The following is a 12092-nucleotide window of genomic DNA, read 5'->3' on the forward strand; positions in this document are numbered from 1 at the left end:
ATCATAAAATAAGCACAATAAAGTGTAAGCCATAATATAGCAGGGAAGTTACTATATTAATAATCATTGTATCATGACAATATCAGGAAGCATATATGACTGATCAATGAAAATTTTGTCACAATCATTTTATTATAATATGTTTCTAAATAATTATGCTGTAAGCGTATTTATATATATTAAAAATTATGTATTTACAATCTCTTCCTGAGGTATGTACATACTAACTTTATCTTCATTTACTGTTGTGTAGTTTGTGCTAATTGACGTAACTGTTTCAACACAGTCTCTAGAAGCTTTTTTTTATCCCGCTCACTTTTCTTTAATACAGAAAATACTGTCTTTTTGTCAGATTCTTTTAATCTGTAAGTATAATACGTCTAAAATGTAGATATTGATAATATAGTACAGTATTACATGGAATAAAAAGGCATGGTACATACTTCTCTAACAAAAGTACAGCCATGTTTGGAGATACCAGATGATATTTACTTGATTCATGGCCATAGTCGTGAAAATAAGTAGGCCAGTCCCAACTCATAAATAAGTCTAGTAATTGTCTTAATTGCGCAAAATATTGCAGTAGGATACCTTCGGGTAAACCAGAAACAGGTTCCGAGGCAGCAAATTCTAAAAATTAAAAGATTCTTTTCTAATTTATGTTCGAATCAATTCAATATCACCACAAAATATTTTGTAATCATATATTGTACATCTTATTTAAGAATAAAAGTCAGAAATACGTACGTTCGCATTGTATTGTATCTAAATTGACTTGTTGAAGAGCACCCATAGATATTTGTTTCACATCATCACTAATTATTATTCCTAGTATAGATTTCGCTATATGAGAACAGGCAGATTGACATGCAACTTGCGCGACCTCATCCTAGAATATAAATTCGCTTTGATTTTTATGAAATATTTACAAGAATATAAAACTGATAAGTTCTTATAATATGATAAATGTGTACCGGTAAATTGGTAAAACAAGTAAAAGTACTTTGCAAAAACGCTATGAGATCGGTAATAAAGCCAGACGCGTGCCCTTGAGGTTCTGCCAAATTCCAATCGTAGTTTTCTAATTCTAAAAATTCATCAAGTTTATTCTTTAATTTCTCGCAGATTTGTTTTTCAGCATCGTCCCTTGCAACTCTAAACATAGCTGATTCAACACCCATACAACTCAACTGTCCTTCATGTGGTGTTCTACAATATCATTAGACGATATTACAATAAAATAAATATTCATAATTTATTTAGTTAACCTACCCTGTAATATTAGACATAAATTCTTCCAGATATTTCGTAGATTTTTCAAGATAACCAGTATTTATTATAATTTGAACAACTTGTAGAAGAGCCAATGATGGTTTTCGAAATAATGACGACAAGCATCCACTAAATGTTCTCGTTAGTAATAAATTTGTCGACTTGCAAATCATTTCATCTATTTCTGTTTGAGTGAAATTTAAATCTTCCGAAAATTTTAAACAAGCATAAATGAATTCTTTTACTTGTTGATAGACTTTTGGTACCATATCCGAGAATGGAAATTTTTTTGGAAAATCTACCTTTTGTAATTCCTCGTCATGGTACGGAAACAAACCAAGAACATTATCATATTCTTCTTGCGTTATGACCTAAAATATATCAGTGTATATAAAGTATAAAATCTCTTATAACAAAAAAATATACCTGAATTGGTAAGAAACTATCTTCATCCAAAATGTCTCTAAACACTTGAACCCAATGTTGCATTAGAACCTCATTGTAATGCACTCGAATTTCTTGTAATAAATCCCAAAGTTGTCCTACAGAATAGCCATAATTCTTGTTCCCAAAAAAAAAAAGAAAAAAAAAGAATAATTAGAAAATACTAGCAACATATTTACAATGCACTAAGTTACTTACCCTTAATGTTGTATTAAATAGCATTATAAGATTTTTTATTTTTAGGATGAGTGTCGCATCCGTGCAGTAGGCCTAAAGAATTATAATATTTGATCATATAAAATACTCGAGAATAATTTTGATATTACTTACGGAATGGGTGCGCAATGCATTCACGATTTTTGATAGTGCCATTTGCCATAGCTCATCTAAATAAGCGCGTGTAGCTAAACCATTGCCGGTATTTAAAATATGATCTTCTACTACAAAAAATCCTACTATGCCTTGTAAATATGTTTGATAACCAGTTATACTCTCATGCTGGAAACATAAAGTGAAAAATTTAATTAAAAATATAGAATAGTTACTGCACTGATAATTACTTACTAATATTTACCATATTAATAGGCGATTGTAAAACTAATCTAGCTTGCTGTTTTCTTTGCTGTCTATAGTATGCTTTAAACGTTTCCCCTTCACGAAGCACGGTATAAATATGCATACAGCGATAAACAGGACTGAAATCCATTAAGTCTTGAGCACTTAATTCTTCTTCTGACTCATTTGATAAAGAATTTGTTGTATGAGATCTCCTCTTCTTTCTACCAATAATTTCTGCTTCAACAGTTAATTGTTCTTGTGTCTAACAGCAAAAAATAGATCAATGTACTGTATGTATGAATAAAAATTAAAATTAAATCTTTACAAAAAGAATTCCTCGAATCTTACTTACATGTCTCATAGCAACTTCGCCAATTTTTGGTGAATATTTCCTAATATTTTCTAAAAAGTCTCTTAAATCAGACATGGAAGCATCCTTTATATTTTCACGTAGTCTAAAATTATTGTAATCTATCAGTCAGTTAATGTCACTTAATATGTCTGTGTAAATTACTCTCTAGTTACATTCTGCTGTAAAAATAAATAGTCTTTTATCTTGTGACATTACTCACTGCGGGATTTGTTGAGTAATTTGTGAAGAAAATCTGTAATTTGTTACTTTTGGTAAGTCATGATGCTCTAGCTGCTCCAATGTCCTTAAAGCTGGATAATAACGCTTGTCTTTCAACTGCTTTTGCAACTTTGCATAGGCAGCTAAAACAGGAAGACACATAGTAAGACTATCCACTGCAGCAGCCATATTGCTTTCTACTTTGCGTGCTTTAACAAGTTCTTCTCCTTTCTCTATTACTTTGGTAGCAGTGGCAGTAATACGTTTATCAAGTTCCAGTATTTCAGCCTATAAAAAAGATGTTTTATAAAATCACACTTTTCTATTTCACCTAAAGAATCAATCTCAAGATATAGACTGACATTAAGCTGTTGTGCTTGGGATCGAACTTGCAGAAGTTCTCTGATTGAATCAATAAAACCTTGATAATGATGATTGCACATTCTTTCAATATCTTTGTCGTGTGCCTTGATACGCTCATCGAGTTTTTCCATGAACTTTTGATGTTCGTGACCATCGTAAATTGCTCTGTAAAAGAAAAAAAAGAGGAGTAAAGTAACAATACTTATATTGGTTTCTATTTTTCACTTTGAAGCTTTCTCCCTTGAGTAAATGCCCAACAATGGTAATACCTGAAAACAAGGCCTATACTATTAGTATCTGTAGATTCTATCTCATACAGCAGGTATTCGTGCTTTGGAACCATAGTTGACAATAGATTGCCAACTTGGTTAGTTGACAACCTTGACATAATAGTACCCTGATTCTACTTGTCTTTATTCTAACACGGGGGTGTCCACCCGCGTTCTCAACCCCTCTAGTGCGCATATGCGCGATAAATATTGCATCTGCGTGAAGGGATGATACCCCGAAAGCGCGTCTTTTAACGAAATTTTTGATAAACGGCGAACTTTCTAATTAAATTGACATACCGAAAAGTTGGTCCCAAGTAATCGTCTATGCCTTCTATTTCCTGGATGAGAATATCGTATCGTTGCATTTCAATTAAATCCATTGTTAACTTAAATAAGAAAACGTCAGCAATTTTTGGCAAATAAATTTGTACACTCTTATATTAAAAAGGTCAGGTAATTTCCATTTGTTGTTTAGCAATAAATCATGTCAATACACAACAGCTCTCCAGTTTAATTATGACATTTCTGTTAATAATGTTACTGTTATCCAAATAACATTGTCAATATCGTTCAAACTGCCATCTTCGTCAAACTACATACATATGTATGTATATAACACATCTACCATCTTTTATACATAACATAATACATATTGTGCAAACGTGTCATTATACAGCGATCGGTGAACTAATTTAACGGTATAAGATATTTATATAATCACTATATAATATAACATAAATTTTAAATAAATTCTATTAGTCATTTATTATAAATCACATCTAGTCCTATTATAATCTTACATGTACTAATTGGAAGTTAGGGAAGTAGACATTTTGTAACTGTTCGTGTTTATTTAACAAATACTGTATTAAATCAACAGTCATTTAAGTAGAGTGACTCAAAATAAAATATTTATATAATATTATGGAATATATATAAATTTCAAATAACAATATTTTTATGATAAGTCACGCCTAGAGTTCTAGTTTAATTCTGTACGTATATTAATTGATAGTTAGGGGAATAAAATAGGAGGAAGGGAATAGATTTTTTGGAACAATCCGTGATTATTTAACAAATAACAACAATATTAAAACAACAATAAATCAAGTAGAACAATGAAAAATATTTTCAGTGTTGTAGCATCTATTTTACAAAAAAATATGAGAAGAAAATCCCGGAGTTAATTCAAAGTTCTAACTAGTTATTGTTTTATCTACTATATTTGTACTGTTTTCGATAAAATTAGCATTTTACGAAAAAGCATAAGTACGGTTTGCTCAGATAAATCGTTCTTCATGAGTAGAATATATATTCAATGAAAAGGCTTTGTTTATTGGAATGTTAAAGAACTCGGTCAATTTAGAAATAATTATTTCATTCTCTTTGTGGAGAGGAATTTCAAATAGGGAAAAAACCTACTCGTGACATTACGCTGGAGATAGATTAATTCATCTGAGCAGACTGTACGTACATTTGGCGTCTGGGTTGGAGACGCCAAGACATCGGATGCAGTTTCTGTGCACTGTGAACCCCGGTTGATTCTCGCCTATTGATTGTATCATAGTAACAGCGTACTGGATATTCTTTTTCTACTAAATTTCTCGAAAAATTCAGCCAAGAAACGAAAGTTACGAGGGAAACTAAAATATAAGTAAGTATAACTGTCGTGAAGTTAATAACTGTCGTCGAAGACATTGGCGCGCAAGCCTTTGATGTGTTGCTATTCAAGATTTGTTTCTACAGTTTATAAAAGGATCCATTGCGAACATTTATCGTCTTAATACATCGAATTACAGTTTCACCGATTATTTTTAACGATAAATTCAAATTAAAATACGTACCACCGTCTTTTCGTAGCAGTTTTATATTAAATATATTAATCGAATTTTCAAACCGAAGTGTGTAAAAAGAGTTTTGTGTACCTCTGAATTTTTAGGTAAAAAATGACACCAGAAGGGTATACGCGCGTTTATGTCGGCGGATTAAACGAAAGCATTAAAAAGGAAGATCTCCAGACAGAATTCGAAAAGTACGGCAAGCTTAACAAAGTTTGGGTCGCATTTAACCCACCAGGTTTTGCATTTATCGAATTTTTAAATATGAACGAGGCAGAGCTTGCTTGCAGCAGTATGAATGGCACAGAGATTATGGGTGCTAAGTTGAGGGTGGAAATTTCACGGGGTAGAGGTCGTGGTGGAGGTAGGGGTGGTATGGGAGGATTCAGAGGAAGTCGAGGTGGTGCAGCTAGGGGCTATGGGTCTGCTGCCTCCATCGCATTCAATTACAGAGGAAATAATATGTATGCAGATTATGGAGGTTATTATGCAGGCAAGGGTGGTGGAAGTAGGAGTAGAGACTACTACGGCGAAGATTATATGACCAATCGTGCCAGTGGGTATGTTACGCGAGATGGATATACACAAGATGTCTATAATAGCGGAGATCCAAATGCTGATTATTATACCAACAAAGGCACTGGCACATCGAGGTATCGAAGTCGTTCCCCAGCTGGTCGTGGCAGGTATTAATAATACCCAGTCCTTGTAAAATGATCTTAAGTTATATCGTGTTTACATGAATTCAATGAAGTCAGTCTTGTTCAATGAATTGTCCAAAGACGTAACAGTGACAATTGATTTGTCTATAGTAGTAACAAAAACAAACATTTGGTCATATTTAAACAAGTGTAAAAATTCCGGGGAATGAGTACTCAGTATCTAAATGATAAATATATATTGAAACTTAAATCTACAATGATTGTTAGCACAGAAAATGTGCATACACATAAAAAAAAGATAGTTGCATGATAATATACCAATTGGCACTGAATAAATCTCTTGCATGTGCAAATATATTGTGCAATCTGTAAATTACAGTTAATGAAAGTTATCGGCCAGACGAAGGCGAAAATTATGTGACATTCTATTTTGCACTTCCATGTTCACAGTCATCGTCATCTTCGTGAATGCACATAAAAGATCTACACCGCATTGCCAATCTGAACTGCGGGCCAATCAGCTGCCCACCCTGATGACTACATTTCTATCCAATCTACGCAGCGACCTGTATATAGACAAGAACTACCATTGCAGATCAAGTTGTGCAATACCATTTGTATAGTATACTTTAGTTCTACAGTTTGTAATCGTTTTCAGAAACATTACCCATTACTCACCAACAAAAGCGTTACTGCAAACTTTATATAACATGAAATTGAATCGCGAACGAAATTCGAATCAAGCTATAACGAATCGTAGTCTAAAGTATTTATATACGCAACTTCTATTTTATTTAAATCCGGGGTATTACATATATTTTATAGTTTTGAATAAGTTTTTTTTACGTATATATTATTTTTTTGTGTACTTTTTTAAGGTTCTTATTATAAAGGAACTGGAGAAAATATAGCGAAAAGAAGTAAAATAAGATTCTTCATAACTAATATTTTTTTTTTTATTAACATTTAATCGTCTATAACTTTTTATCGTCCATTATAGACACGTATATTATTTAATGAATAGTAATAATACTATTTAAAAAATGAAAAAATTACAAGGAAAATGCCAATTTTAGCCAAATGCACACTACTGCTCGTATATATTGAACTGTGCAACTTTGCCTTACGAATTTTTATATGCTGTGCAAAATTAAGATTTAAAAAGCTGCAAAATTGATTCGTTAAGTATAATTTAATCATAATTAAATTATGGCCTTGGAGTATATATGCAGAAATAGTATTGCATTTGGAAACTTTGGAGTATTTACTGCTATGGATACTTGAGTGAAAGGATAAAGAAATTGCGGTAATAATGTTTTGCCATTGCTGTAAATGATGTGGAATTGGATATCTATTAAATGATTTGCTCTCACTACTCTCCGCCACCCTGCCTGCCTGCTCTTGCCTACTTTTTTAGAATTTTCAATACTTACTGATTTCTTCTTATTCATATTGATAAAAGAGAAACTGATGACCATTTGCAATAACTACAAAGTATAAACAGTGGTTGCTAAATTATCGAAGGTTTATGTATGCTGGTAGATAGCATTTCATGGATATGGAAAAAAATTTAAGTGTAGATTTTTATACATTTTTATCCTCTATTAATAATTTTTGATTATGTGAAGAACACATTATAAACGTAAGTATTACGGTATAAATATGAAAAGAGAAGCTCTAAAAGTTTCTAATAAGAGATATTTTAATATTAACAGTATAACCAAATAATATTACGTTGAAATGAATTTAATCATCTTATCATATTTTTATATCAATTATACTGTTAATATTAATGATAATTTGTTATAAAAATTAATAAATGCAAATCGTTTATTTCTTATATACATAATTTTAAGCTTAGCATTATTTTATACTAGCTAATAAATTTGATCTGCGTTCGGTATTTTGAAATAGCGCTCTAATTAATTGTTTAACCTGGGGTGCTGTAAATTCTCGCGCGAGTGGTCCTTTACCGTTATCCCATCTTACTTCGATTTCTTTTAGTGATGCACCCAGAACTTGTATCAGTTCTAAAAATTTCTCCCACTTTCTAACATGTTGATGAATCTTTTGATGAACCTGAAAGCACACCATTGTTCTTAATATTATCGACAGAAAGCAATATCATTCCAGTTTAATTTCACAGGAACTTTTCATTATGAAATTCCTAATGAAATAGTATTTTAGTAGATTAATTTTGATGTAACCTTTTTATATAAATTAATCCATAATAAAAGTTTTTAAAATATTAAGTTATATATCTTTTCGACGTAAACTTACCGGGAATATTTGTGGTGCACGCTTAACGATCATATTAAATAATGTTACCAATTCGGTAGCAACATCAGCGGGAATGTCTTCAACAGATATCACTCTGATTATTAAGTCTTCGACCATTGAATTCATAATGCATCCTAAAATATTATTAAATTATTAATCAACTAAATACTAAGAAATATAGAAGACAAAAATTATGCACTAACCTACAGCTCTACAGTAAATATTCACAGGTAACACATCTACCCAAACCGTTTTTAATAATTCCAGCTGTCTAATGCACTGTCTCATTGCGCGTTCAGTACTGGGATGTAATTCGGAAGTTTGACCCAAAGCGGATAAACCTTATTTTAAAATAAATCATTGAAATTACTCGTTACTTAAAAAAATGTATAGATACTATTGTACAGGTACTAACCAGATTCTTTGAGAATATCAAAAATAATATTTCGTTGGTACTTCATGTGCTCTAAAAAGCAGGATGATCCAACATCTCTCAATACTAATACTTGATCCGCGAAAGTTAAATTGAGATTATGCAAGGATTCTGGTAATTTGTCCCTATACTCGTGTCCCAATGTGAGCAGGTGATGCGCGAGATACATGCAATTGTTATGAAACATAGCTACATAAAAAGTATACAAATATAAATCATTAATATTATAAGAAAAAGGTTGTTTTCATTTATATATACTATACATTAAATTACTAGTTTCTTACCGACTTGCTGCGGTATTGTTTCTAAAAATTTTCGATGGTGTTCAGGTACCAATCCTGCGTACATTTCAAAAACATTTCTACAAGTATAAAATAGCTGCATAGCGCAGGTATCCGAACTATTACAAGCTTCATCCAAGATATATCTCGCGAGATTTAATGTTTCTCTCGCGCTGGTGCTAAAATATAATTCCCAATATAAGCTTCTTTTAACTTGATTGAAAAGTTTGGGAATTATTTCAATACCTTATTTGACATTTAGGAAGCTGAAACGTATCGTCACTTAATTTTTTATTCGCCTTTATCTCGTTATAATCGTATGTATCTTCTGGGAATTCAAGTGGCTTCTAAAACATCAATAAAAAACGTATAATTTACGTCACACTGTATTCTATTATATTACGATATCTCAAAATAAACTTACCTGCGGCTCGTATGTAATGCAATCATGTAAATCTTTCTTCATAATGGTTCGCGCTTTCGCTAATAAATCCTGACAAATTTTTCTTATTAATAGCTTATCAATATTCTTCGTATATTCTGATAAAAAGAGTTGATCATTTGTAATAAAACCTAAAATATTAAATGTTGATTGTTATAATTATACCTGACAGTAAAAAAATAAAAAAGAACTTACAAATTTCCTACCAATTTTGACCAAGAAATACTGAAAATCATTGATGGCTTGAACAATGGGTGTGAAATTTTTCAAGTCGGCGCTCGATGTTGGCGTAATTCGCGAAATGCAATCATCCTTTAACGATGTTGATAATCGTTCGAGCAGATGAGGTTGTATTTCTTTCAGGAATGTTCGGTCATCGTGTATTGTAAATTGAAAATGTTGATAAAGAAACTTAAACAATAATTCCAAATTGTAGAGTACACTTTTGTAACCGGGTAATTTCTTTTTGTTTAATATTTCGACGGTGAACACTTTTTCGTCGATTACATATACAGAACAATCATCATTGATAATCGGACTAATCATGTGATTCATAAGCGTCACTGAGAATTTATGCAGATGACTCGAAAGATTATCGATACGGTGCAAACCCTGAATTAAATCCTGCATATCGTCCACCTCATTTTTTACGTTCAATGTTACAGTCTTTGCGTCTTTATCGTCGACGCCAGTCCAACATATTCGCTCGTGCAATAACGTTGACGTATCGGACAAAAATGAAGTATACAGATTTAAATATTCTTCTTCGATCGCCGTGTAAATATCAAGATCGCGTAAATCCGTTTGCGGATTATATAAAATGGTCTGCATGTGGCACAATGTTTCAGCCGCATCCACGTATCGTTTTTCTTCTTGGTAATTTTTTACAGATTTTATGCATTCATGTAGAGTTAAGAGTTGATTGGAAAGTTGTAACATTATGTTCGACTCCTTTAACGCTTGAGAGAGAGTTTTTAATTCTTTCGTAGAACCAGATAATTCTATCTTAACCTGGAATAAACGATGATAAAACTATTTATGCTTTACACAGAGCTTTTGAAGATTACATTTACTAATCGTACCTGAGTATCTATCTTCTTTTGCAATGCATTCATTTCTTCGAGTAATTTTTCTCCCTTCGATACCAAATGCTGATCTTTCGTGAGTTTCGACGTAAACTCGACATAATTATCATCCATAAAATCTTTGACATCGTATTTTAATTTCGTTATTTCTTTCTGTATTTCTGATATCTTTTCATGTAAATTAACTTTTTCCAATTTTCCTGCTCGGAGGAGCAAACGGCACGTTTGAAATTTTCGTAAATGGCATGTTCTTTATTTTAGTAATGTAAATAAAAAATAGACAACTATTCACATAGGATAATATATGAATCAATAATATTTTCGTATCTTTTATTTAGATGTTTTTATGATAAATTTTATACTTCAATGAAAAATATCAATTACATGAGAATATATTAATTTGTATACATACCCGCTGTGATCAGTACATCAGTTAAAAATGATGTCATTTTGATAGGATATTTTCGTATATTTATCACAATTAAAAACCAGCTCTAATCACCTCGCTATTAAGTTAGCCTTAAGTATGATCACCTCATGTTTGTACACTAATATCTATACAATAATAAATGGTAAAAAATGGAATAAGCTACACTGCACCAGTTTACACTCTATCACAGGTTAGCGCAGTGCAGCTGTTGGTAGTGGCATTACGTTTATCAGAGCGACATCTCTCTCCGTTAGGTAGCGCCATCATACGATCATCGTTTGCCATTTTACGTCTTTCGAAATCGTTCGTTCGAAAGAGTAGCAAATCTGCAAAAACTTTTCACTTGTAATCTAAAGAAAATGTTTATTACATACATGTGTTTTAAATTTCTTAATGTAATAAGTAATAATGTAATATGAAACATCGTGTAAACTGCGTTAGTTCACATAATACTCTGGAATGTTAAAATTTTTGAGCGCTTCGCGTTTCAAACGATCGATATTTTGTACACGAAGCTTTGAACGAAAGAACTTATGAAAGTAAAGAAAGTTAAGAAATCCAAGTAAAATATTTCGTAGCTAGCAGAATAAAACGTATGATGCAGATATTAACGATATTATCGATCGAAATGTATTTGCAAATTGGCGTGTATTTATGTACCCAAGTTAGTAAAATAATACGTGGTTATATCGTACTCTGCTCTTTTCCTTAGATAAATTATATACGTTGACATAGCCAAACTTTACACTATTAAAATTCATACAGAATAATTCATACAACTTACATAATATATTATGTAGATATTAAGAAAATTACCATTCAAACTAATATGTATATATTATATTATGTATATTATATTTATATATTTGAGTTAATAAAATAATATACGTATGTATTATATTTTCCTCGCGTTTCCTCTCAAACGAGTAACTTTATACAATTCGAAATTCATAGAAAATAAGGCAATATAATAGATACAACGAATCCAAGTGGATGTTAAAGTCACGAAACGCCATAGACAAAGACAGGTTCTCCCAAGAGTAACTCACCTGTTTCACAACCTGCGTGACGTATTATACCGCACCGTGTCACGTGACAAGCTTTACCTTCCAACATTCGTAGGTGGTAGTAGTAATAATACTATAGTGGTTTATGGTAAGT

At 31.7% G+C, this 12092-nt stretch overlaps 3 protein-coding genes across 4 annotated transcripts; 1 reads left to right on the top strand and 2 right to left on the bottom strand.

Annotated features, from left to right (window-relative positions):
- Positions 1-169: 169 nt before the first annotated feature.
- On the bottom strand, positions 170-4219 carry LOC117204152 (exocyst complex component 6). Of its 2 annotated transcripts, none has more exons than XM_033441298.1 (13): positions 3778-4219; positions 3208-3373; positions 2847-3133; positions 2627-2729; positions 2291-2536; positions 2047-2214; positions 1915-1986; positions 1699-1833; positions 1273-1643; positions 975-1209; positions 748-889; positions 444-630; positions 170-363 (listed from the first exon to the last, which is right to left on the bottom strand). In XM_033441298.1, the coding sequence occupies exons 1-13, from the start codon at positions 3858-3860 to the stop codon at positions 240-242; spliced, it is 2319 nt and encodes a 772-aa protein (XP_033297189.1). In that variant the 5' UTR covers positions 3861-4219; the 3' UTR covers positions 170-239. The 2 variants fall into 2 exon arrangements, with proteins under 2 accessions (XP_033297189.1, XP_033297188.1); XM_033441297.1 differs by lacking the exon at positions 3778-4219 and adding an exon at positions 3478-3685.
- Positions 4220-4953: 734 nt separating this feature from the next.
- LOC117204185 (RNA-binding protein Rsf1-like) lies at positions 4954-6623 on the top strand. The gene is made up of 3 exons (XM_033441364.1): positions 4954-5134; positions 5420-6004; positions 6431-6623. The coding sequence occupies exons 2-3, from the start codon at positions 5427-5429 to the stop codon at positions 6456-6458; spliced, it is 606 nt and encodes a 201-aa protein (XP_033297255.1). The 5' UTR covers positions 4954-5134; positions 5420-5426; the 3' UTR covers positions 6459-6623.
- Positions 6624-7792: 1169 nt separating this feature from the next.
- On the bottom strand, positions 7793-11222 carry LOC117204157 (centromere/kinetochore protein zw10 homolog). The gene is made up of 10 exons (XM_033441310.1): positions 10914-11222; positions 10499-10701; positions 9623-10427; positions 9399-9547; positions 9221-9321; positions 8978-9153; positions 8676-8882; positions 8464-8601; positions 8261-8394; positions 7793-8059 (listed from the first exon to the last, which is right to left on the bottom strand). The coding sequence occupies exons 1-10, from the start codon at positions 10948-10950 to the stop codon at positions 7844-7846; spliced, it is 2166 nt and encodes a 721-aa protein (XP_033297201.1). The 5' UTR covers positions 10951-11222; the 3' UTR covers positions 7793-7843.
- Between the last annotated feature and the right edge of the window lie 870 nt (positions 11223-12092).

This window comes from Bombus bifarius, unplaced genomic scaffold (assembly GCF_011952205.1).
Source record: "Bombus bifarius isolate JDL3187 unplaced genomic scaffold, Bbif_JDL3187 scf7180000007977, whole genome shotgun sequence".
Taxonomy (NCBI): domain Eukaryota; kingdom Metazoa; phylum Arthropoda; class Insecta; order Hymenoptera; family Apidae; genus Bombus; species Bombus bifarius.

Bases quoted from the DNA above. Each gene is read 5' to 3' on its own strand.
- LOC117204157 (XM_033441310.1), bottom strand. From the start codon at position 10,950: ATGACATCATTTTTAACTGATGTACTGATCACAGCGG. The intron at 9,548-9,622 runs GTAGGAAATTTG...TTAATATTTTAG, and splicing joins GTATTTCTTGGTCAAAATTG to GTTTTATTACAAATGATCAA. The intron at 9,322-9,398 runs GTAAGTTTATTT...TTGATGTTTTAG, and splicing joins GCATTACATACGAGCCGCAG to AAGCCACTTGAATTCCCAGA.
- LOC117204185 (XM_033441364.1), top strand. From the start codon at position 5,427: ATGACACCAGAAGGGTATACGCGCGTTTATGTCGGCGGATTAAACGAA. The intron at 6,005-6,430 runs GTATTAATAATA...CCATGTTCACAG, and splicing joins TCCCCAGCTGGTCGTGGCAG to TCATCGTCATCTTCGTGAAT.
- LOC117204152 (XM_033441297.1), bottom strand. From the start codon at position 3,596: ATGTCAAGGTTGTCAACTAACCAAGTTGGCAATCTATTGTCAACTATG. The intron at 3,374-3,477 runs GTATTACCATTG...TTTCTTTTACAG, and splicing joins AGTATAGGCCTTGTTTTCAG to AGCAATTTACGATGGTCACG. The intron at 1,987-2,046 runs GTAAGTAATATC...ATAATTCTTTAG, and splicing joins ATGCATTGCGCACCCATTCC to GCCTACTGCACGGATGCGAC.